General features: G+C 36.1%; 1 protein-coding gene across 1 annotated transcript; it reads left to right on the forward strand.

Moving 5' to 3' along the window:
- The first annotated feature begins 216 nt into the window (after positions 1–216).
- Positions 217–5,635, forward strand: LOC131592141 (keratocan). Its single transcript, XM_058863442.1, has 2 exons — positions 217–1,102; positions 5,463–5,635. Exons 1-2 carry the CDS (start codon positions 217–219, stop codon positions 5,633–5,635), a joined length of 1,059 nt encoding a protein of 352 aa, XP_058719425.1.
- The last annotated feature ends 19,843 nt before the right edge of the window (positions 5,636–25,478 follow it).

A 25,478-nucleotide genomic window follows, 5' to 3' on the forward strand; every position in this document is an offset into this window, starting at 1 on the left:
TTTATCAACATATAGCAGAGAATTGTTTGTACCTCTTATATTGCTTCTCAGTTTTTCATTAACAGGCCATGGATAATACCCTAGAGGACAGAATTTGGCTGTTTATAAAGGAAATATTATTTTATAGGCAAAACTGTTTTGTTAAGCTAGTATGCTGCTAGGGAGCTTTATTGAGAAACAGCTAATTGTTTTTTTTCCCCTTCCAAGGCAAACACCATGATTCTAAAAGTCTATACAAGCCTTTTGCTCTTATTCTTGGTCAATTCCGTGTGGACTCGAACTGTGAGACAAGTTTATGATGATCTGGATCCTGACCATTGGTCTCACTATACTTCTGAGTGTCCACAGGAGTGCTTTTGTCCTCCTAGTTTCCCCAACGCATTATACTGTGATAACAAAGGACTTAAAGAAATACCTCCAATTCCAGCAAGAATCTGGTACCTCTATCTTCAAAACAATCAAATTGAAACCATTTCAGAGAAGCCTTTTGTGAATGCCACTCATCTGAGATGGATAAATCTTAACAAAAATAAGATCACCAACAGTGGAATTGAGAGTGGTGTGCTGAGCAAGCTGAAAAGACTGCTTTATTTATTCCTTGAAGAGAACGAATTGGAAGAGGTGCCTGCCCCATTACCAGTGGGTCTGGAACAGCTAAGACTAGCTAGAAACAAAATCTCCAGAATCCCAGAAGGAGTCTTTAGCCACTTGGAAAACCTTACTATGTTAGACCTGCACCAGAACAGTTTGTTGGACAGCGCTCTTCAAAGTGACACCTTCCAAGGACTCAACAACCTTATGCAACTCAACATAGCAAAAAATTCACTCAAGAAAATGCCTTTAAGCATTCCAGCTAATACACTCCAGCTCTTTTTGGACAACAACTCCATTGAAGTTATACCAGAAAACTACTTCAGTGCAATACCCAAAGTGACTTTCCTTAGGCTGAACTACAATAAATTATCTGATGATGGTATCCCTCCAAATGGGTTTAACGTTTCATCTATTCTAGACCTACAGCTGTCTCATAATCAGCTCACTAAAGTTCCACCAATCAATGCTCACCTTGAGCACCTTCATCTTGATCACAACAAAATCAAAAGTAAGTGTGTATTGCCAGTGTGGCACCCTTCAAAACCATATCTAATTTAAATGTCTACTTAACCATAAAAATGCTCTTTGAGATAAAGTGATTAAAATCATAGAATCATTGAATTTGGAAAGGAATGGACCTCTAGAGGTCATTTATTCCAACCTTCCTGCAAAAATGCAGAGCCCTATCCAGCCTGACCTTGAAATTTGCCAGGGATGGAGCATCTACCACCCCTCTGAGCAAAATGTTTTTGTGTTTTACTGATTTTACAGCATATTTGTTCTACTAAGATTTATATCCTCAAAAGTTTTCCATTTTGTAAAAGTAAACTCAGGTTTTGTACCCAAAACAACAGAAGCTGGTTGGCTTTAATAGTTTCACTTCCAGGACTGTTTCCAAATTCATCCAGGTACAGAGGGGGTGTGGTGGTTAGAGATATAACAAATTCTGTATAACGAAAATATCTACTCAGTAAGTTCTTCTTTTCATGACAAAAGCCAAAATAAATATGATGACCTTTTATTCACCACTGCATAGAAGGAAGCCAAGTTCCTATATTTATCTTCCCATCCAGTGATTTAATTGAATACATGGTCCCTTGCCACTTTTTTGTGCCACTGTAGTTCAAAAATATACTAAAAAAATGGTTTGGCTTTTGCACAAAAAAGAGCCCTATGAAAGGAAATTACTTATTTATAGTTTACATTTATTCACAGCATTTGGAAAAATGAAGGTGTGAAATCATGTAAATAAAAAAAAAATTGCATAACTGTCACATATTTAAGTGGCCTGCAAGAATTCTAACTGTTAATTAGAGTTAAAGCTTATGACAGATGTTGTTCCTGAACATATTTAATTGCCTCCTGGTTATTAAGGGATTTATTTTAATTGCTTAAGTGCAAGGTCTGAGGTGCAGACTTTATTCTGTCACTTCAAGTGGACACAAAATTGAAATCAGTGGAATGTAGCCCTTCCAGTTTAAGAACAGTTTTATGTCTAGGTAGTATTTAAAGAGCTGTTCAGTCTTCTTCCTTCTCTGAATAAGTTTGACAAAGCTTAAGACCATGAAAATTAACTTTTATAGTATGTGCAAAATCAAGTCTCGTGTTCCAGCAACGCATGATCTGTGAAACTGAGTCATGATAGTTTTCCACAAGTCTTCTATTCCTTAATGTCTTTACCACTTTTTAAAAATCATTGTCAACTTAAGCACAAAACTGACTTTAGACAAAAGAAAAAAAAAGAATTCTTAGTAACTGAATATAAAATAATTGCAACCTGATACTTTAAATGAAAATTGTATTTTACCACAGAGCATAATTGTTCAAGAAGTAAGGGATAATGGCGTAGTCTTCATAAAACATTGCTCTAATAGATAATGTCTTAAAGGGCCTTTAGGATTGCAAACAAGGAATGTAATTCCATTAGGCCAAAGTAATAAGAGCTGACATTAATTCTGAAGATTGTTTTTGTCTTCTTAAACACAGATCAGTCATTATTTTAAGATAATCAATGTGAAAGGTTTGAAAGAAAAATATCTATAAAGTCCTGATCTGGTTCCTTCACAAGAGTCCTGCTGAAGGTTTACTTTTATGTGTGCAGTACAAGTCCTTTTTACAATTTTAATTCTCAGGTATTCCTTCACAACTGCAAATCACTGCTTAATTTCCTATTGGTGAATCATAGTTACACTGTTGTTATTGCAAGAGTTCAGACATCAGCATTTCTATGTAAATACCACTTGTCTATGTTTTCTTGTACGTTATTTTGTAATATCAATTCTTCATATAAATGCACGACCTTATTTCTCCAGAGACCATTTATGAAGACATAAGGCCTTCTTCTGAAGCCCAGGAAAGCCAATGATAGCCTCATCATTTGTCTCAGTGGAATGAGAATTTCACCTGCAATCCCTTCACTAAGGATATCAATACACAGAGGAAAAAACTTCTAATTTTGGAAGTAAAATCAACTTAAAACCAAAATACGTTTGTTCCATGGCATTTTAAAACACACATGCCTAGATATTTACCATGGAGATATGCTTGTGGGGCTCTGGGGGGTTGTTAAATAGTGGAGAAGAGAATGTTAAAGTAAACAAAGAGAAGGTATGAAATGATGATGTAAGAATGAGGGCAAGGGTAAGCAGGTGGGACAATTACAGTGCTACCAAAGGACAAATGAAAGGGAGCAAAGAGCAAGTTCCCCTGGAAGAATACCAGTAGGCTGAGGTAGATACTGTGAGTTTCATGTTTAAATATTAAAGGACATAAAAATTCTGTTGGCAAGTGGTGGAATTCATCTTCTTTGAATAAACTGTCCTATATTTTTTTATCTGATTTGTGGTATCTGTACAGACCTCCTGCTCAATGGAAAAGGATACACAACGGCATAGGGAAATTCATCCCATCCTAAGGACCTGTCAGTCCCCTTTTGGAAGTACTCATATCTCTCTAGAGTTTATAAAGAGAGTCTAAATGGGTTACTTAGGTTGACACTTAACTTCTGTGTGGATCAGTTTAGGCAAGGTGAATTGTATCTCTGAAAGGTAAGACCTGTTCCTCCTACTTACCTGAATTTTGTTTTTCAGTGATAAATCCATGAAGAGAATTGAAAGAGAGAAAAAAAGAGAGATGCTGTTACTCCCCTGATAGTTTGGGTTGGATTTACTGTTTATAGGAAGAGAACAGTAGAACCCAAACCAATACCACACATCATCAGGAAATAACTTCTTCCTAGATGGCCTAGGTGGTTAGATAACTGCTGCCTCACTTCAAGGCTGCAGTAATTGACCCAGTAAAAATGACTGCAGTGAGAAAGTTTCTAGGTCAGAGAAGACAGAGATTTAGGATACACTTGAAGCCATCTTGTCTCTATGAAGAGTAGTGCTGACCAAACAAAGCAGATATTGTCTACTAGATAGTGTTGATTCACCTAAAACATTTAATAGCTGCTTTTGTAATGAAAATTCTTAAACTTTCTGTGCTCTAAATTCACACATAAAAAAAAAGTTGTTGTAGCTTGTACCTTCCAAGAATACCAAAAGCTCTGCCAACATTGATCAAATTTCACAAGATAAACATATTTTAACATCACAGATATATATTAAAAAAAAAAAGCTTCAGTCCTTGGCCAACTGGATGTATTTATCTAGTTTCCATGACAAAGATAAAGTCCACTTCCAAGATGTTGCAAACATCTGGGCAGTTTTTCAAAATAGAGTGGAGGAAAAAGAAAAAAAATGTTATGGGGAAAAAAAAAAAGTAAGTTGTGTGGTTATTTTTACTTCATAACTTTTCTCTGATTTTGGGGATTGTACTCAGATTTGTGCATGGTATCATTACTAAATATAAAGGGAAAATTTTTTTCCTATTTATTCTTAATAAAAAAAGCTTGCTCAAAAAAAAAAATCTGTTGCATACATGTTTTCCATTCCCTTTTTTTCAGTTAGTCTGGGGCCAAGATTCTCAAGCAGTCAGATGCATCAAAAAATATCATAATTTGGTCAAAGGAATTGACAGCTTTGGTAAACAAACCCCACTTCAGTGTTTTCTAGAGGCTGTTTTGAGGCTGAAATAATGCAGCAGTTGCCTGACTATTTAACAGCTGAAGACAAACTGTAAAAAGCATTTTAGCCAAGTGACAGTGCAGAGGTACCTAGAGGGGACCAAAAGCCCAAGGTATTCAACACTTACAAATACGGGTAATAATTGAATTCCTAGTTCCAAATTTGATCTGTACAGAAAAAAATTATGTGTGATGTACATAGAATTTTGAGGATTTGTTAGCTTTCAGATTAGAAAGAAAAATATCCCACTGCACAAGTTATATTCTTGCAATTAAAACCAACTTCACTTAATAATGTGAGAGAACAGAAAAATACAGATGTTAAAACTTAAAACCACTATACAAAAAGTTCCTCTGATTCAACACTGCCATTGTTTTGAGTTCAAGATCTTCATAGGGAATATTATCAGCCTGAAATTAGTGTGCTGTCACTGAAATAAGATGTTGAAAACCCCTCAGAAGTATTCTCGCCTTGCTCAGAGTGTGAAGAGCTATTTCTCAATGCTTACCATGTAATTGTCTAACTTAGTATCCTCTTTGTCCAAGGATAAGTTATTCATATAATGATTTTTTTCCATAATTGCAGCACAGTAAATATGTGATTCACTGATCCAGATCATATTATATGAATTTATATTATATATTGCTTGCTTTCAATCAACAAAGTATTTAAACAGCAACAAAAGCAACAGTCTCCCATGCTAACCTGAGTGGAAGGTTACTTTATTTGTGTCCTGAGTGAATTTTATCTCCATGAACTTTTCCCATGGAAATAACCTAACATGTTAATCTACATTTTCAGGTGTCAATGGTACTCAGATATGCCCAGTTTCCATTGCCCTAGAAGAAGATTATGGTTATTATGGCAACATCCCTCGCCTCCGATACCTTCGTCTGGATGGAAATGAAATTCAACCTCCAATCCCATTGGACATCATGATTTGTTTCCGACTACTTCAAGCTGTTGTCATATAAAGATATTGCAGTGTCACTCTTGTACTGTGAGAATACTAAGATACAAGTTTTGCTGGAATGAAACTTGTTCTAACTCATAAGTCAAGAAGTAACAGCTTAATTTGACTTTAATTTTTTTTCTTTGCTTGTATCTTTTCTACAACTGAAAAGGTTGCTCTTTCAGAAGGGATTCGGTATGGACCTGAAACATGTGCTTAACACCTTAACCTATAAATTCATGATGTGAAAGTACTGAAAATCATCGGTGTACGACCTCAAATATTCCAAAGAAAATTCTTGCCTACTCCATCTTTCCTGTCAAGTGTGACAATGCTATCATTCCTATAGACAAGTTTTATGTCCTTATTTTGTTATGTCGTAACATAATGAATTTGGGTGAACTTGGCCAAATTAGCATATGCTAATGAAATCGTGAGCTGCATGATTACTAGTTGTCAGAACTGCTACTGACATTTCAGATAGTGACTAGTGGTGAACAACCACTTAACATGCAAATAACCCATAAATTGCTGTCATTCTTTGAAGATTAATACTTTTAAGGTGAAAAGTACATGATGCTTAGCATCCAAAGCAGTATACTGAATATATAGCATTGTCGGGATTCGTTCAGTGATCTTCAGAACTGGAATAAACTGATCCAACTCAAATCCAGGGATAAGAGAACATGAGCTGTAACCTTGTTCCCTGAAAGTCCCAGTTTTCTGCTGTTTTATTCCATTTTTAGTTTTGACACCATTTCTTTTTGTAGCTTTGGGATTGTCATTGAATATTTGGTTAATTTTAGTTTGCAGTGAGATACAACCAAGAATAGTAATGATTACATATTTCATGGACTAGGCACTTCATAAAAATTTGAATGGCTAGTTAATAGAATGGTGATGAAGAGAAAAATAAGAAATTAGGAGATATATCCACTCCCAATTATTTACTGAACTAGGAAAGCACTTGTATAGGAACTGTATCATTTAAGCAAGTACAATCAACTCAGAGCAGTATTCAGCTAACTCACATACATGCACACAATACTACTGGATTTTAGAGAAGTCCAGATTATTAGAACATAATACATTAACAATTCACTAACAAGGGAGATATCAGAAGGCAACTTTTTTATGAAAATGGTTGATTTTATCAAATCTGGTTGATTTTTTTCTATTTTATAATATTGGCATTTCTATAAATGACTTGAAGATTAGTGTCAACTATTCACTGAGAGAGCATGACATTCTTATTTCTGCTAGCCAGCACAACAGACTATCCATCAGTCATTATTTTAGTCTTCTTGCATTTCTAGATAGAAGCAATTGGTTGCTCATTGATATCTTGCATCTATTGCTAACATTTTAAGACTGGTCTCAGTAGCAAGCATTTAAAGACTATGCACATGGTATAACTTTTGCTTTTCAGATTAGGTCTTTTATTAAAAGTAGATTTTTAAAAGTGTTGAGACCTATAATTTCTGGCAATCAATCCTTTTTATCTGAAAATCAGGACTTAATCTGCTCCAGAGAATTTGTGGAAACAACCTAGTATAGAAGCCCAGCATAGGAATAACCCATTCAGAAATCTGATCACTAAAACATTTTTGTTGTTGTTTTTATGTGATTGCTGAGAAACTCCTTCCCTTCTAACAAAAGTATTTTCTGTACCTCTGTGTTCACACTATATGAAAAAATGCAGATTTAAAAAGTCTTTACAATATGTATGCATGTTTAGCTATGTTCTTTACTCAATAATAGCATAGTAATTTATTTTTGGAAAAATAATTATGTGACAATAATACTAATTAAATTATAACAATAATTATGTTCTTGTAGTTGTAAATTAATTCTTACTTTAAACGAAGAAAAAATACATGTACTCAAAGTGAATATTCACAGGCATATATGAATTTATTAATATTATTTACAGTTCTAATTGGACAGCAAAGCATCTTGAAGATCCAGTAAAAAATTACTACCCTTTTAGATACCATAAACACATTGAAGAAAAGACTAAACGTTCCCCAAAGAGATGTTAAGTTTATATATGACAAAGGTTGGTATGTAAAGACATAAAAGGATACTAGAGCATCAAGGTACTCCGTTTCCTGGATTATGTGATGGAATCAGGAGCACAAGGTGTGGTAAAATAATTTCTAACAGTTATTTGTACCAGCTGTACCACTATTTTTCCAACTCAGTATAATGTGGAAATCCTTATAAATTGGTCCTTAAACAAGTAGTGAGTACTATCCAGTGCAACAATTCTAGAAGACATGCAGATTAATGCTCAAGATTTGTTTCTGTCAAATCCCAGTTAATCTGAGTGAAGTGAAAATTTCATGATATATCCTAGGACAAACTTCTATTGGGCTAAAGAGTTGCTGCTGCCAAGTGCTCTGTATTTTACACCTTTGATGCAATGCACTGACTCTACATCTGGGAACCGTTTATTAAAGAGAAAATCTTAAGTATTCTCACTTAGGCAAATTTGTTCCATCTTGATGCTCTCTCACAGAGACAGCTCTATGAAGTAGAATAAAAACCAGCTATGTTGTTGCAGTGACCTTCATAAAATAAATCAATACTGATTAGGGGTTAAGCTTCTTTACTGTATGTACATGGCCATTCGAAATCATTTTAATATTCTTAAACATCTTGGGAAAGTCAGTTAAACTTCTCTTCAGACTAAATAGCAGGTCTAAATTGCATTATTGTGTGGTACTAAACAATGTAGGCTTTTAGCCACTACACAGTCAGTTCATTCATTGTGCCAGAAGACTACAAAGGAATATGTAAAACATATTGTCTTTTTTCCCAACTTTGAGAGTCGCTAAAACAGAAAAAACATCGCTGTGCTTGAAAGTCTGATGTTAATTCTTCTTAATCCAAGACCTCCCACTGATACTCCCTGGATCAGAAAAAAATGTGCTCCTTTCTTCTGAAAGGAGGAACACACCTCTCAGCTGTCCTGTCTGAAAGAGCAGCTGGCATCATAGAACAGTCATTCGCTTCCCTTACAGGGCAGAACACTCTGCAAACAGTTTTGAATGGAATACTGCGCACAGAAACAAAGACATTTGCACGTATGAGAAGCTGAGAACAGGTCACCATAAGCATATGCAGAGGCATGGTTGATCACTAATCCACAAATATCTAGTGCTTTATGCAGAAATCCATATTACATATTGGGTAATTTTGAAATTAGCGTTAACACAGATGTGCTATCGCCTCAGCCCACGGTACAGACATCTGTCCTGTAAAGAAAATTATTAAAGCTAAGTGAGAGACTTAACAACTGAAAAATACCCAGACGTTTCTGACATGTCTGCCAGCATGATTGGAGGCTGGAATGCTGGATCTATCAAAAGGCTGTGGGGTTTTATAACACAGCTGGCTCTGCAGGAAGAAAAGTCCTTTTCAGATGCTGCCAGCATAGTTAAAATTTAGCCACATGTGTGGTTCTCCTTGCTCCATACTGTTCTCTGGCATTTTCTGTTTCTCAAGAGTCAAGTGTGCTATGACAATTCTTCAACATTTTGAGGGAAAAACACCACCATAACAATCACGCTGTGATAGATGAACAATAGATGCCACTGGCCACAGCACCCTGTATGACACCTGAAGGAAAAAACACAAACACTGAGGTAAAAATTCAGAAGACAACTAGAAAACTTTGCATGTTTGCAATTACAAACTCCAGCACATATCCTGTGTCATTGGAGGGATATTCAGTCACTCCTGCTGCACCCAAATGGTTTCCAATGTTTTGTAAAGTAGTTGCTGTTTACTTTTCCAGCCTAGAAAAACTATTTGCTGATATCACATTGCAGCTATTTTCATTACCTACGTGGAATCAAATTATTGTAACATCTACATTTCTGTGTTTATTGTTAATATCCCTCTTCTGCTAAGCGTGGCTGAGAATCCTTGGCATTGTTAAAGTCAGCGAGTTAACATCTTTCTCTTGAGCAAAAGTCTCCTCCAAAACTGCTTTTTTTTTTTTTAACCCAGAATTGGTTACCCATAAACATGATGAGGGGCTCTATAGGGTACTGTCTGTGTAGTGATATTCAGGAATAGTAATAACCACTTCAGGTCAAGTGTATGAAGTAATATCCATAATTCACACCATGTTCTGCCCTAGTTAACTTACTATCTCACCCATTACTAGAAGTGATATGATTTCTAAGCCCTGTGTTTGCTCTAGCAGTTCTAGTCTAGTTCCAGCAAATCTACACTTTAATGAATTCAAAATCTTTTCCAAAACAGTTTTTCTTTTACTCCCTGCACTGTTGCCAGCAGCCTGTATATTCTTCTTACTGGTTTTGTCCTGATTTCTGTAGCAGTGAAAAGAGTCTGTAGGAGGGTCCCTAAGTTGATCAGAAGGCTGGAACACCTCTCCAGTGAAGACAGAGAGGGTTGTGGCCGTTCAGCCTGGAGAAGAGAAGGCTTCAGAGAAGTTATAGGTGTCCTATGCTTGGAAGTGTTCAAGTCCAGGCTCTGAGCATCCTGGTGTAGTGGAAGGTTTTGTGCCCACGACGGAGCTCTTGGAACTAGATGACCCTAAGGATCTGTTTCAATCTAAATCACTCTACAATTCTACATGCATTTGACCAAACTATCTGCCTATCAGCTTGATTCAGTTTTATTTCTTCAGTGTTTTTTTGCTTATGCATTTTTATACATGTAGTGTTAATGTCTGTCCTGATGTCCTGCCCTTTCCTGGTAGTTCAGCTCCAGCTGGAATTCCCCAGGTAAAGGGTTGCCCTGACTGCACACAGCTGCAGCAGCAGAACAGCCCCACTGCTCACAGCTCTCACACCTCCTCTTGTCTCTGCATGCAGACCCAGGCTGGTGCTGTCTTATAGGCAGAGTATATCTGGAAATCTCTTTTCCGAGGCTTTCTCTCCCCACTCCCAGTCTTTTTTGTAGGAAAATCTGTGAAGAAATTAGAATCACATCTTCTGCAAAGAAAAGCTGTTCTTCATTAGGGGCTGGGGGAATGAAAGTGACATATGGGCTCAGCAGCTCTCAGTGAATCCATGTTTTTTTAATAATTTTTTATTCATTAAAATGGTCTATCACCATTTTTATTAAATGTTAGTGGATTCAGAAAATATAAGAAATACAAATAGTTTCAGCCAGAGGAAAGGAAAGAAAAAAAAAAATAGTGTCCATGCTTCTTACTTAATATTCTTGTTTCTAATATTTTCATGTAGCATGATATGCCCTTCACCAGTTAATGAAATCCTTGAATTTGTCTGAAATCATCCTCCCACTGCTAGGAAGCCTATTTTGAGGACAGTAATCTCCTTTTGATGCTCCACTTTGTTACAGGACTTGAAATAATCACCGTTTCTCTCTCCTGGAAGTGAGCATAGGCTTCATGGTATTATAGGATCTAGGCTCAAGACCCTGTCTGAATCAGAAGCAGATTGACTTGGAGTGTAGTTTTGTTTCTTTTTTTCCTCTGAGGGTGCTGTTTTCAGCACCAGACTAGAGGTTCACACTATTTTTGTGAATCCTAAGATTTGTTTCTTTTAATGACTGAAACTGCTTCCAGTGAAGAAGACTGATGGCAAGCCTTCTCAATTCTGCTTAGTGGCGGAATACAAGTGAATTACACTTAAAATGTCTGACCACCTTTCCAGGAACAAGGTTCCCAAATTCCCGGCCTCTGAACTGCGGACCAAATTGGGAAGAGAAAGCTGTGCATAAAGATTTTCTCTGGAAGTTCCAGTGGTCTGGATCTTTTAAGAAGCCAGTTATTTATATGTTTATTTTAGTTTGATGCAAGTTCTTTAACCTTAAATTTAAAATAGCATATATGAACATGGTGTGAGGTTTATTTTTCATTTTTATATGAAGGAGAAGAAGACTAAAATAATTAATTCCTCCTCAAACAAATATAAATATTTTTACATTGGACTGACCATCAAATAAACAAACAACTGGAAAAGTGAATTTTCTTTTCTCAAACCAAAATTTCCATGCTTTCCTTTTCTTACCATTGTTGTTTATTTACATCTCCATTCTGTCTGGGATCAATGTCGCAGACTTATTAGGTATTGAGGAGTAATTGAGAATTATTTCAGCTGCAGTATTATCCATGCTTCTGATTTTCCTCAAAGCATTAATAAGACTTCTGTCTGTATTTTCCTACCTTTGAAATCTGTGTACTACAGGCCCCCTTTTTTTTTTTATTCAGAGTAAAAGTTGCTCCCAGGGATTCAAGACTTTCTGTGGTGCCTGCTTTCCCCATATTTAGACATCCTCTGCTTACCTCCTGACACTCAGGTGGTTTTAATTCCTGCTGGTTTAATACCAGCTCCATACTGGGATTTTTCCCAATGTTAATTCTGTAAGGCATGGAATGGACAAGTCCGATTGCTGGTGGGCTGCTTCTGACATGGGTCATCGCTTGGGGAGGCCATCACAGCCTGGTGTCTTGTTCTGAGGAGCTGAAGCAAATAACCAGCAGCTCAGCTTATGAAGGCACTGAATTATGTGGTAGGAATAATGAAAAAATGGGTTCAACAACACAGTGTATTTCATCACAAACATACAAAGCAGAAAATCATCCAGAGTAAGACAGTGATGAAGATGCAACTGGGGAAAATGCTCAAACTTAAAAGTATGTGCAAATACTTGTACAGGTCCTTGGAAAGCTATAATGAAGCTTGGGCAGTTTGCTGCTAAGGCATAAACCCAGAGGCACTTCAGAGAGAAGAAACAGTAGAAAGCTGTGAGTGCAGAAATGGAAACCCTTATTCTCTCTAACTGCCTCTTTTGATTGCACTGGCTGAATTAACACTCACAGAATTTTCTGACAGTGGGTAAGGATGTGTCTCTTGTCTACCTTCTCACAGGTAAACAGTAGGCTGTCAACAGGGTTGGTTTGAAACATTATTCTTGTCTGTACTGGTCATTGTAATCGGGTCTAAATAGTCATCAGGCAGCATTTCTAGATCTCCAGAAACTCTTTAACACATACCAGTTTGGCCACAGCCCCGCAGTTCTTGCTGAAAGTTATGCTGCTGAAAGCTCATGTAAACATATAACTTGTTTAAAAAAACCCAAGAAACTAAAAAGAACACCTCTCCTTTGAAAGATGTTGCTGTCTACATGGAGAATATACCAAGTACTCCTACAGTTTGCATTAAGTTTTCATTATTTCAGAAACTATTTTCAGAGGAATTCATGTGCCTTATTTTAAAGAAAATAAACTTAGAACAAGCATATCTTTTCATTAGTAGACAATTTGAAAAGTTTTAGAGAAACCTTTTCATATTGATCTGCTATAAGACACATTTTGTATGGAATATTTGCTTCCCATTGAAGTGCAAACATAACATATTTCTAAGTCATCCTGCTCTCTGTGTGTACTGATACATATAATCATTTTAAGAATCCTTTCAAATTCAACAAAATGCCTGATGTACTGGGAATCACTGGAGATGTTGACTCCAGTTAACTTCCTTGCTGGAAATATAAATTCCTATTCCTTCAAGGGACTAAGCCCTCAGACTGATGCCTTTAGCTTATCTAAGGATGAGCTGGATATTCTGATGCCTTGTCCTTTCTAAAGCTGAAAAAAAAGCTGAAATAAAATTAGGTAGCTTGTACTGCCCTGGACAAGGATTAGGTGAGACTTCCTCCTCTGCATCACAAAATCACAGAGTTATTTTGTCAGTTGTAGAACCAGAAGCAGATACAAACTGTGATGAAAAGGAAGTGATGTGATATGAACAAATCAGAAATCAGTTAACAGATCACAGTCAAAATAGCTGGGGATGGCATTCTTTACTGAGAAAGGTATGTTAACTCTAGCCCTATAGATGGCCTTTCCCCCATTTTAACAAAGTGCTCTTCCACAGTATTGTAATTGTAGAAAAATTTTTAGGGAGAATCTTAGAGATCTCAAAAATATATGCAAGACCCTTAGTTGTTACCACTTTTACTCAGTACTTCAAGATATAGGAAATGGCTATTTTTGTGGCCAGTGTCTAACCAAGTAACAAAACAACTTTATCTTTCATTTTTAATGTAACCAGTATAACCATACTTTGATAAGGAAGAAGTAAAAAGTCAAATACAAGGAGAGAGAAAATAAAAGACATGAAAAAGATGACTAGGAAGGGAAGAGGAAAAGCTTGTGATGAGGGGATAAAAAAGGAGGAAGGTAAAACATCTGGAAAAGGTAGCTTGAGAGAGGCCTTCCTGGGCATCTCTTTGCATGAGAGTAAATGAATGGGGGAGGAGACACAAATGCTCATGTGATTTTAGGGAGGAAAACTGAGAGCTGGAAATCTTGGAAACTATCAGTCCACAAAGGTGCTTATATACCCTGAGACTTATAATCCTTCAGCCTGGTCTAGCTGTTCTTTTGGGAACTGACATGACAGCAACAGCTAAAAGTGCTCAATATTTGTAATGCTGACTAAAGTGCTGATTAACATGCAGTCCAAACACAAAGGAATTGTGCAGATGTGTGAATAAACACCTGAGAGCTTTCTTCAGATCATGCATTGCTGTATTCTGTGCACTGTTTCGTTTTTTTTCATGCCTTTTAGAATGAATTCCAAAACAAATATGGTACTATGCCAAAACCATCCATTTCATTAGTTGGAAACCACAGGAAGAGGCAATGTCAGCTGGCAAATCAGCTCTCGCAGCTTCTCAGGCTTAGTCATTGTCCTGTAAACCATGTGCTTCTCCATGTTTTATCAGCTTATGTGCTTAGTTTTATCAGCTGATGCATCAGACCCTGGCTGGTGTAAGATCCAAGGTCTACTAATTTTCAGAGGCTTGTTTACTTGTTTGGCTTCACAGAAGTGCTATGGCCCCCTAAATACTTTCAGGTGCTGAATCATGGCTCAGATGTACTACAAGATCAAAAGCAAAGTTTTGCTTCTTGCTAGCCTCCATTTCACATCATGCAATGAACAAGTCCTATTTTTGTCTAGGAACACTGGAAAAAAATTGTACATGCTGAAGGAGAAAAGTCAATATTTGATGGTTATAGAAAAAATGTTTAAAAAAATTCTAACTCTCCAAACATTGCTTAATATAAAATCTTTGGCTATCTAAATGATACGGCTTTGTAAAGTCATCTTACTTCTGAGGGAAAACAGCTGGGTACTTAATGTTGATTGATATGGACCGAATTTAAATTTAAATTCATATTTTAGAATGTCAGGAATTCAACTTGTTTTTTTTGTTTTTTTTTAATAGAAGAGCAGGTTACCTTTGAAGGTAAACATTTTTCAGGTTTTTTTTTTGTTTGTTTGTTTGTTGTTTTTTTTTTGTTGTTGTTGTTTTTTATTTTTTTTAAAAGGCAGATAGACATCCTCTGGGGTTCCAGAAACGTGAAAGAGAATTCCTTATTATACAGATAGATTGGGTTACATTGGTTCCAAATGGATTCTGGTCAACAATTTGACAGTGAGAACAGCAGCATTGTTTTTAAATGGCCATGGTAGCAATAGCAACAAAATTCAGCTGTTCACTCATTTGGGACAATGAAGTCAGTGAAGCAGCCATTCCCTGACAGGAAGGATGATCTTATAGGTTCCTATTAAAAAAACTAAGGGAAAAGGAAGGGCTAAAAGGTAAGCTGTGAATCTCCCTAAGCGCTTTTCTACCTCAGTCATATATAGAACAGTAATATTAATTTAGAAAGTGAATTTCAAAGGAAAGGGAAAGATGAGAATAAAATACTCAACAGCTCTCCTAACAAATTCTTGTACCCACAGAACTGCTTTTTGGCTCAACCTTAACACAACATATTTTTATTTCAATACACAATCTAATTAGGGAATAAAATGTTGGTTTGGATCATTCATTCCCTCTCCACAGTGACTCATCTTCTTGCCAGAATTCCACAGTGGCAAGGTTGTTCTTTGTGTCAATAGTTCCCAATTGAGTGATACATATGCTCGTTTCAGTGTGGTTTTTTCCAACTAAACATGTGTAGCACACAAAAGAAACATGCTGCATGCACGTAAAAGACACAGGATAGAGGAAGAGGCACAAGAGTGAATAAAAGATACTATGAAATGAAGACTTTTATGAAACTGGTTTTAGTTAGAGGAAAATGAAGCTTTTAACCATAATCAATGCTTCAAGCTATTTTGGAAATAATCCAAGAGAAATGAAATGAGAATGAGGTACATGAAAGCTTCTGAGTTTGAAAAAGTAACAGCTGTGTCTAGAGAACCTGGACAAGAGGGCTCCTTATTCAAATATGCCTGTTTTAATAGTATTTCTAATTCAATCATACATCTCAGTCCACTAAAACAAAGAAAAAAAACAGGGTAAGCACACAGGACAAGCACCATATGATCTTCAAGAAACAGCCTTATAATCAAACACTATGTAATTATTTCAAGAATTGAGTGCCAAAAATATGTTGTGATTCCATGGAATGTACCCTTAAGGATTTCTGAAAAAGAATAGATATTCTAGGATCTGTGCCTATTTATCCCCTTTTGTTCCACATGAAAGAAATTATATTAAATCAACTGAATATCTGGAAAGAATTAAACCATCATCTCTCACTGGCAAACCTAAAGGAAAAATTCACAAGAAAGCACAGTTTTATATAATAAAAGTTCTCATGTTTCATGGAGTAAAAGGGAAAAAACTAACTGCCAAAGGGAAAGTTTTTGTTGCCTTTAGTTATTCTTCTCAGACTATATATTATGGAGTTCTCCTCTGCTCCCTTTATTATCTTTATTCAATGATATAAAATTCCAGACATAATGAAATGAAACCATTTCAAATGCTCTTGCATTAAGTCCTTCAGGAGCAAACTTTTCTCTGTAGCAGCTGATACAGTGACAATCACTGGCACTATAGAGTAGCAACCAAAGCTGACTGGTCCCCTCAGCAGGATTCTTTTTAATGATAAAAATGTCTGACTTATTCACTGCCCTTGAATTCTATTTAAAGTAGCACATGGGCCAAAATCTGCCTTTGTTAATGGGGTTTCAGAGGTGTAAATGAAAGCAATGACTTTTGCCAGCAGACTAAGTTCACCACAGGCTCCAAGTGACTTACCTCAGAGATGGCTTTACTTCAGTCATACATTTTTACAAGTCACACTGCACTGTTCTTTAATTAGTTTTGGCCTATCATGCTTATGTGTTAGCTATCATTAAACTGCCATAAAAAGTTCAGGGCTCATTTTTCATTAATCTGCACTCTGACAGGAAAATCTGATGTTTTTCACCAGCTGTAGCTGTGTCCCTCAGAATTCACTAAGGCAAAGAAAATCTGTGAATACTAGAAATTACAAACGAGATGAGCACTCACATCTCTGCGTAACAGAGATAAACTGAAATGCCTTTTTTCCTTCCAGAAAACAATTATGTGAAAAAGTGGTGATTCTGCATCTTATTTATGGGTTAGATAGCAACATGAGTAACTGGGTATCCTCTTACTTCTGAGGTCATTCTTCAGCAGCTTTTAGTCCTTCCCTCAATTTCTTCCACTCCTTGCTGATCTGCCTTTGCTCATTTTCCTTGGACAAGTTTATTGATTCGCACTACTTGATCTTAAACCTCTGTGGGATAGGGATTCCCCAGTCTCCTGCTGACAATTATATTAAAGAAAATGGAATTTTAAGTGGGGATAATGGAGCTTACTCTTTTTCTTCTGTAATTCTCCACAATGCCATCTAGGTGTCTTCCTTACTGATATTAATATCTCACCCACTCTTCTTTCAGATACCACAAATTTAAGGTCTGAATTTTTTTTGCTATATGCTATGCTGCTTTGTATACCTGAAATGTTATTCCTATGCATGGTTTTTGTCAGTATTTTTATAAAACTCTGCTATTAAAATATCTTTCTTCTGATCTCCAGTACAGCAATTTTATTATTTTTTTTTCCTTCTCTCCTCATGCATGGTCATTCAGATACACTTCTAAACACCCAGTTTCAAATACTCCTCCTTGCCTGCCATTTTGGCTATGTGAGGCTATAGCTCACAGTAATAATCCCACTTACTGCCTTTCCCAGATGCTAAAAGAATCCATTCTGGTCTTCATGTACAGCCTTTTCATTTGGAGCAAAAATCTCCATTACTTGTTATTGCATAATCTAATTAACACATTTCTGTGATTTTACACTAAAACGACCAAAGGCTTTTCACCATCACAGCACATTTCCTCTACTGTTCTACAGTTAAGAAACTTTGAAGTTTCCACCTGAATTTATATATGGCTGACTGAAGGCTTTTTGCCATGGTGCCAGCAGATAATTTTTTCCCCAGTTACAGTGGACCAACTGACTACCAAAGGAATCAGCAAAATAACAGCGGACATCTGGGCAAACAACACTATAATCACTGCACTGATCATCAAAGGACAGAAACAAAAAAGAAAGCACCATTTATACAATGAAATTTAACACTGTTTCCCATGTGCCTGGATGCAGAATTTTTCTGTGCACAGAGTTGGAGTTATTCCTTTAGTTGAAAGCTGAATCCAGATCCAGATTAATCTAGGTTTCCAGACTTCAGGAAACTTGCACAAGCTGAAACTTCCCTATGAATGATTCCTTCACACATGCATCAGCACAGCTTTGTGTGAAAACAAGACATAAACAACCTTGAAACAACACTGAAACACACTACATTTGCAGTTACGTGGAAACCTAACACTTTCCTTTTCCTTTCTGTGTATCATCCATTCCTTGTGTATTTTCCCAACACTTGCTTAGATCAGGTGCTTAAGTTTCACTTTGTTTTTCTCTTCGGGATGATATCTGATAGTGAAATTTCACTCAGTGAACCATTTTACCTGTATTTAACTGTATTAACCACGCTGGATAAAAGACCTTTCATCACCATGTTCTGATCTGTTTCTGTTAGCAGCAACAGAGAGATGATGGAGTTGGCACAGCAGAGACCACAAGGTAGCTTGATGCAGATGGTGAGCTGAGTAAATTTTAAGCAATAAGGGTCAATGACACATTGTGCAGGCAATGAAATACAACCAAGAAACCTCCTAAAAGACAATGCCACTATCAAAAGTTTAAAGGCCATTTGATCACACTATCTTGAGATCTTTTGAAGGTACCAGGATATATATGTACGTGTGTGTGTGTGTGTGTGTGTGTGTGTGTGTGTGTGTGTAAATTAGAAAAACACTTTTGGAAAACGCCACCTATATTTCAAATAGAGCTGAAAATAAATGTTTTAGTGTTTAGTTCAACTACACACATAATCACAGAGTATTAACTTAAGTATTTTTCTTGGATACTTGCATTTGAAAAATATGACTGTCTGAACTGTAAGACATCAGAGAAATTCACATGCTGCTCATTAACAAATGTTACCTTCATTGTCACACTCATAGAACCTTTGCTGAACTTCTGTGTTGATATTTTCTCCAAACTTTTTTGAGATATTTTCCAAACATTTAATTTGTATAAATGAAAGTCTGATTAAAAACATCTTCAATTCTCGTTCACAGCCACATTATTTTATCGGTATTAAATAAATCCATAGTCATTCTAAGAGCTAAAGCTAATTAATAATTTTCCTTAAAGCCTATGAGAAAAACCAAGATTCTCACATTCTTTGTACATTAGTGTCTCAAAGGACACGTTCCCACATCTACTCAGAAAAGAAACAGTTTAAAGCAGTAATTCAAACCAAATAAACAGAACTATTGGCTAAAGGCTGATGTGTCTGTTATTTGCAGTGCCAGAGGTCCTGGAGTCAGGCTGTGGTTATCCCTGGCCCAGACCAGCTGTGTCTGTCTCACTCTGTGCAATTGGCTCGTTCACTTCTGCCCCATGTTCCCTGACCACAGCACCCACCACCCAGGCACCATTCCTTCTGTACCTTCAGCTGTGCAAGTTGAAGCATCCAAAAGCAAGACAGACCCTGACATTCTGTATTATAGTCAGGGCTGGATCAGCTAACAGGACCCATACTCAATCAATGATTCCATAACAGTTTAAGAGAATTAACGTATTTCCAATATACTAGATCAGAGCAATGTAAGTTAAGGTCAGTAGAGCCTCCCTTGAGATCAAAGCCCTCAGAGCTACTAGGTTGGTTTTACTAGAAGAAACAATCAAAAGGAGACAATGCATATCTAGCATTGAAGGGTGCAACTGGTGTTTTCAGAACATGAATACTAACTGCATATCTGAAACACTGGTGACTGAGCAAAGTCTTAAAACGACTGGTTTATACATTGCACTAATAATTCCCAGATTGTATTCTACAGTCTGGAGGAATTATCATTTTTTTGGATCACTGTGTGTGAGAATTACTTGCCAGAGAGTAGTACTGTTATAAAATTTAAGATACTACAAGTTATTAATATTAAACAACAAAGTTTGTTTTGTAACAAATTCAATAAAAACAGAGAACACCTTTATGTTGCAAATGTAGGATTAGTTGAAGGAAGTCAAATGCAAATGATCATAGCAACTTCTTTAGAAACATTTTTTAACTCTTTGGAAACACATATAGAGGGTATAAACCAGTGCAATATATGTAATACAAAATGCAAACCTAAGAGCACACATACAATGTCATATTCAAACTTCATAGGAAACTGGAACATATTTATGCTAATGAGAAAACAAACTTTAATTCATTACATCGATTTCAAATTTTCCAGGATATTGAGGACACTATGCTACAAAAAGTCTCTTATATTTTTAATCCATGAAATAAGTGTAGCATAATAGTATTCACAATTTCACTTGAATAAATGGGTATTTTAACATACAACACAAAGCTTGTGCTCTACTGAATTCCAACAACACAAAGCTTGTGCTCTACTGAATTCCAAATCCTTGTCTTATTGAACTTTGTTTCTGGTTTATTTTTCAATCCCAAGCAAAATATCATGTCTTTTAGTGATAAATATGATAACCCAGCTCTGAACTGTACTTGTTTAGCTAAGCAAAAACACACTGAAATTTTCCATCTCTGAGGCCAGAAACTGCATTTTTCTGAAAGGGTCTAACACCACCACTCCACAGGCTGGGCTGGAACAGCAGACACTAGCTCTGTATGTTAATAAAAACCATTTTGCAACACCACATGCTTACATACCCAGCAGTGCTATCTTATATTCAACCATGATTAAAAAAGGAACTGCAATTTCTTTCCCTGCTCCTTCTCAAAACTGATGTAAATTATACCTCTTGAGCAGCAAGTTGTAGATTTGGTTTCAGAAGAATGAGAGTCTGTCTAATGTGAGTGAAATAGAACCCAAGTACGTGAGCCTGAAGCTCTGACTCCTGCCTTTGGCCTCAGTGGGAATTCCTGAAGCTGCCTTCATTAATGAGCTCTGGTATAACCTGCAAAGGTCTGAGTGCATGCATGTGCCCGACAGACCAACCCAGGTGTGTTGTAACCCAAGTCATTTCAAAAGTATGAAAGAAGCCATAACAAGGTAGAAAAAATTGGCCCATTAAGAATTCTCCAGCTAAATCTTCAGAAACATCATCTTTCCTTCTCTTGTATACATGTTTGCATGGAACAGGGAAAATTTCTATCTTAGGCACCAACATCAGTTTAGATTATATTTCAGTATTACCTCCCAGTTTTTTCAAAACCAAATTACCAAATGAAGTTCAAAAAAATATATTCTTCTGACACTTTTTAATCAAATTAGAAGAAGTACAAGGAACATAACTTATTATAAAGGGTATTTCTGACTTGTTTTAGCAGAATTTGAATAATTGGACTTCTCTGATTTCCAAAGTGCATTTCTAGGCTAACAATATGGTTTATTCGTATACAATATATAGCAACATTTTGACCAGCTTTTCATCTGCTTTAAAATTTATAACATACAGGAAGAGTTACTAGCATGCTATGATGGATTTAACTTGTGTGCTAACTATACAAACAAATGTTAGAGATGTAAAATTGGAAATGTATTTAAGGAGGATCTTTGAGTTTTACATCAAGCCTGGCTTAAGGTGATTAAGAGTAATAAGTTTTGGATTTTGCTTACAGTTTTCAACAAAGTTTAGTAATTTCAGAAGCAGATATTGAAAATGCTAAATCACCTTTTCTGAAAGAAAAGTGGGGGCCATCCATTCCTATTGCTATAACTATGGATTATTTGACTCTAATGTAAATGTGCATGGTCTCTGTTGAAACTAACGCTTTTTCTTTAATAAAAAATTCCAAGTATACTGAATGCAAAGATGTATCAGGGACTATATAAATATGGTCTTTCCATATGCAAGAAAACTATACTCTGAATGCTCATTTAGAAATTCATCAGTCTGGTAGACCAGACTGCATGAAAATATTCTGAGATTTTACTGTCAGTAAGCAATACTAGACAGATCTAGCATGCATCTGACAAATTTTAAATTGGCATGTTATTCTTTTCTTTCTGAAACATTTAGAAAACCCTGACCAATCAAAACAAACAACCAAAAAGTCCCCAAACCCAAAACCAACAGCTGGACAGGCAGTACAAAAAAAAGCAGCAATATATATTTGAAGGACAGAGAAAAAGTCATATACCATCTGCCTGCATCAGCCATGGAAGAGGTGACAATTAAGGTAACCATAGGGGAAAAGAATAACAGATTTTAAGGGTATGTTAATTAAAAAGGAATCTGCCATCAAGAACAAAAAAATCAGGCAAACATGAGAAGTAAGACACTTGAGTAGATCTGTATGTAAAGGGTAGTTATTTCTGTGACTCATTAAAAAGTTTCTTTTTATTGCTTGCATTCACTGTTTATGCAGAAATAATTAAATCTAAACAAGACTTTGCTAGCAAAAACAGTTGTAGCTATCTCACATTTTCTGTTTAACTCTCTTTTCCCTGCTGTTTATGCTAATTTGCACAGGGGATGGAACAGTTGGAGCACTCTAAATCCTTCTTTTATACTTCTTTTAACTTTGATGAGCAAAATGGAAATGCTAATCCCTTCTGCAGACACATGATTTCCTTCCTTTCTCCTCTCTGAGATATTTGTTTTTCTGTTATCCAGCCTTTGTTCCCTAGTCCCAGCGAGGTTCATATGGTGCCCTCCATTTCCCAGGGCCCTAGGGTGAGCAAAATTTCACAATCCAGCAATTCATGAAATGCAAGTGATACTCAGACAGGCAAAGGATCTATTTATCAAAACAGATTCCTACCTCTCCATCCTGTCCCTATACCTATAGAACAAACAAAAAAAGAAACAGTCAAAAGTGTTCAGTATCACAGAAAGAATCAACCTGAACTAGTGGCCTGAATTTTAGCCCTGAAACTGATTGCAGTAACTTCAATGATTCCAGAATTTCACATTGCACTTTTCCTTTGTTCAGTATACTTCTGACCACATACTTAAGATTGGAAAGTGAATAATAAATAATGATTCAGGAAATAATAAAGTCACAGACCAAAAACAAGATAAGAAAAACTATTATTTGGACATGAATCAGATGCACTGGTACATCATGTAAAATCCATGGAAATGTTGAAGGATTTTTACATTAAATGACTGGGAGAAGTAGGATGTCAAAGATGGTTGATCTAGGTGCAAAAAGGGAATGCTCTTTACTACGCACTGTAGTAAAATTCTTCATTCAGTGGGAATAATCTGGAATACTAAATACTACTTTTATTTAGAAAACTAAAAAAAATGAATTTGAACTTGGTAAAGGTACATATGTGTAGATAAAAGGATATTGTTTGAAAAGTCATATTTTAAATCCTAAAATACTTTTTATAAATTCACAATACATTTCTTTCCAAAGAATTTAAAGTGCCTGTAGAAGGAGTTACATTTACTTGCAGTCACTTGTCTACAGTAAACTTAAAGAAAACAAACATTCATTTGCTTCCTCATACTGTCATTAACAAGCTCATGAGGCATAGCATATTTTGAGAAATTAATATTCATGAACCTCACACTTCTGACCAAAACACAATTGACTCTGTCACACAATATGAGTGATCCCATTTTGTTCATCTGACAGATTCATTTCTGGTCACAGAATAAGAAAAAGTTGAAGGAAATTGCATGTGACTTTTTAAGAGGTTGCGTAACCCACCAGTTGAACTTACTGTCACTGTTACTGGAATGCTCATGCATTACCTGCCCCTTATGTGGGGCTGGTCCCTGGCCCAGGTGATCTTTTATTTTGTTACTATTGGTCTAGATGAGAATACATCAACATGTTAACTTATTTTGCTTTATTACTCTTACTCTATAGCTTCAGACCAGGAGAATATTTTAGCCAGGTGCCAAGGTGACACAACAAAATCAACAAGTTATTTTGGGATTCCGCTGTCACTCCTTTCAAAGCTGGACAAATCTTGCTCTTCTTGATAAAAATCAGTACTAGAATTTTCCAGAGCTGACACAGTAGACTGAAAACTTCTGCTTCTGTTCAGACTGGCAGGCTGAGAAGCTGACAAGAGAGAAAGTTGGTAGAATACCCAAGCCCTTTCTGAAATTCAGAATTTTTGATTTTATTGCAAAGGTAGCATTTTTTCCACACATTTTTTCTTATTGTAAATTCCTGGGGATGAATCTGTGAGGACCAAAAGAGAAGAAAGCAAAGGAAAAAATTATAACGAGTGAATGTTGATAGTGTGAATCAAAGGCTCAGTGCTTTATAATCAAAATTTTGGAAAAACAAGAATAGGATGACCCTGAGGCTTTGGCACTGAGTTAAAGAGCACATTTAAGATTCATTGCACCTCCAAGAACTGGGAGAACTGAAATGGAAACAAAGCTCCCTCAAAAAAACAGGGGAATAAATTAATTATTTTAGCACTGCCAGAAATGATGCAGTGGGAATGCATTCTGACTAGAAATGTGTTAGGCAATGGACACAGCTGGGTATGCTTCCAGTTTAAGCAGTGCCCCAAAAACCACTGAATGTGATGGAACTCTCTATTAACTTCAGCTAACTTTTAATCAAGCCCAACTAAGTCAGACAGCAAGATTTAAAGACAGCTGAGGAAGTTCACAAGACAGTAACTTTGACTGCACAAGGATCTGAAAAAAACCCAAGTGTCAGTGAAGGGTCTGATTAGAGGACATGAAAAGCTCATTCCCAAATGTCCTTTTGTCAGTCTCAGAGGAATTTCATTATCTTCTGTGATAACAGGATTCAGAAATTGCAAGCAGTGATCTGAATCAGTTTCTAACTCAAGTATAAATTTTCTATGAGCTTTTTTAAGTGCTTGGGTTTTTGCTCAGCAATACCACAAGGCCTCTAAGTAGTCTTTCTTTTCTTTTATAATTTTTTTTTGGTTGGGTCTCTTGGGTTTCTAGCTGGTCTAGGATTGCTAGCATCAGGATTTCTGTCATCCAAGCTCAAACAAATTTCCAAGCATTAATTTCAACATCAACTAAGGCATGTCCCCTGCAGATACACCTCTTGATCTCCAAATTTTTGTTCTTTAAAGCATAAACCAAAACAAACAAAACTGTTTTCTTATTTGTGTGCTATGCAATCCATCCTGCTCATAAGCTTGCGAAATTCTCTGTATAAAATATATCCTTTTTCAGATAAGCTTGTCTAACAAAAAATAGAAATCCAATATTTGTAAGTTAACATTTGCAGTCAATTAATTTTACTTGCTTAGTATTTCTAGAAAACAAGACCAGCAAAGCATATTCTGACAGAAATACAGTATACCACCAAAATCAAAGTTAAGATCCAGACACAAAGTAGTTTGAACTTCATTGCTCTTATAAAACAAAAAAAGCAAACCTATGCACCAAAATATAAAAAGGTTTCAGGCCCTATCTCAATATGCCTAAGTCTACTTAGTTGTGTAAGAATGAAGAAAAACATTAATAATTATATGAATAACATGTTACAGATAAGAATTTTTCTTCAATAAAGAATAAAA

This window comes from Poecile atricapillus, chromosome W, assembly GCF_030490865.1.
Source record: "Poecile atricapillus isolate bPoeAtr1 chromosome W, bPoeAtr1.hap1, whole genome shotgun sequence".
In the NCBI taxonomy this organism is placed as follows: domain Eukaryota; kingdom Metazoa; phylum Chordata; class Aves; order Passeriformes; family Paridae; genus Poecile; species Poecile atricapillus.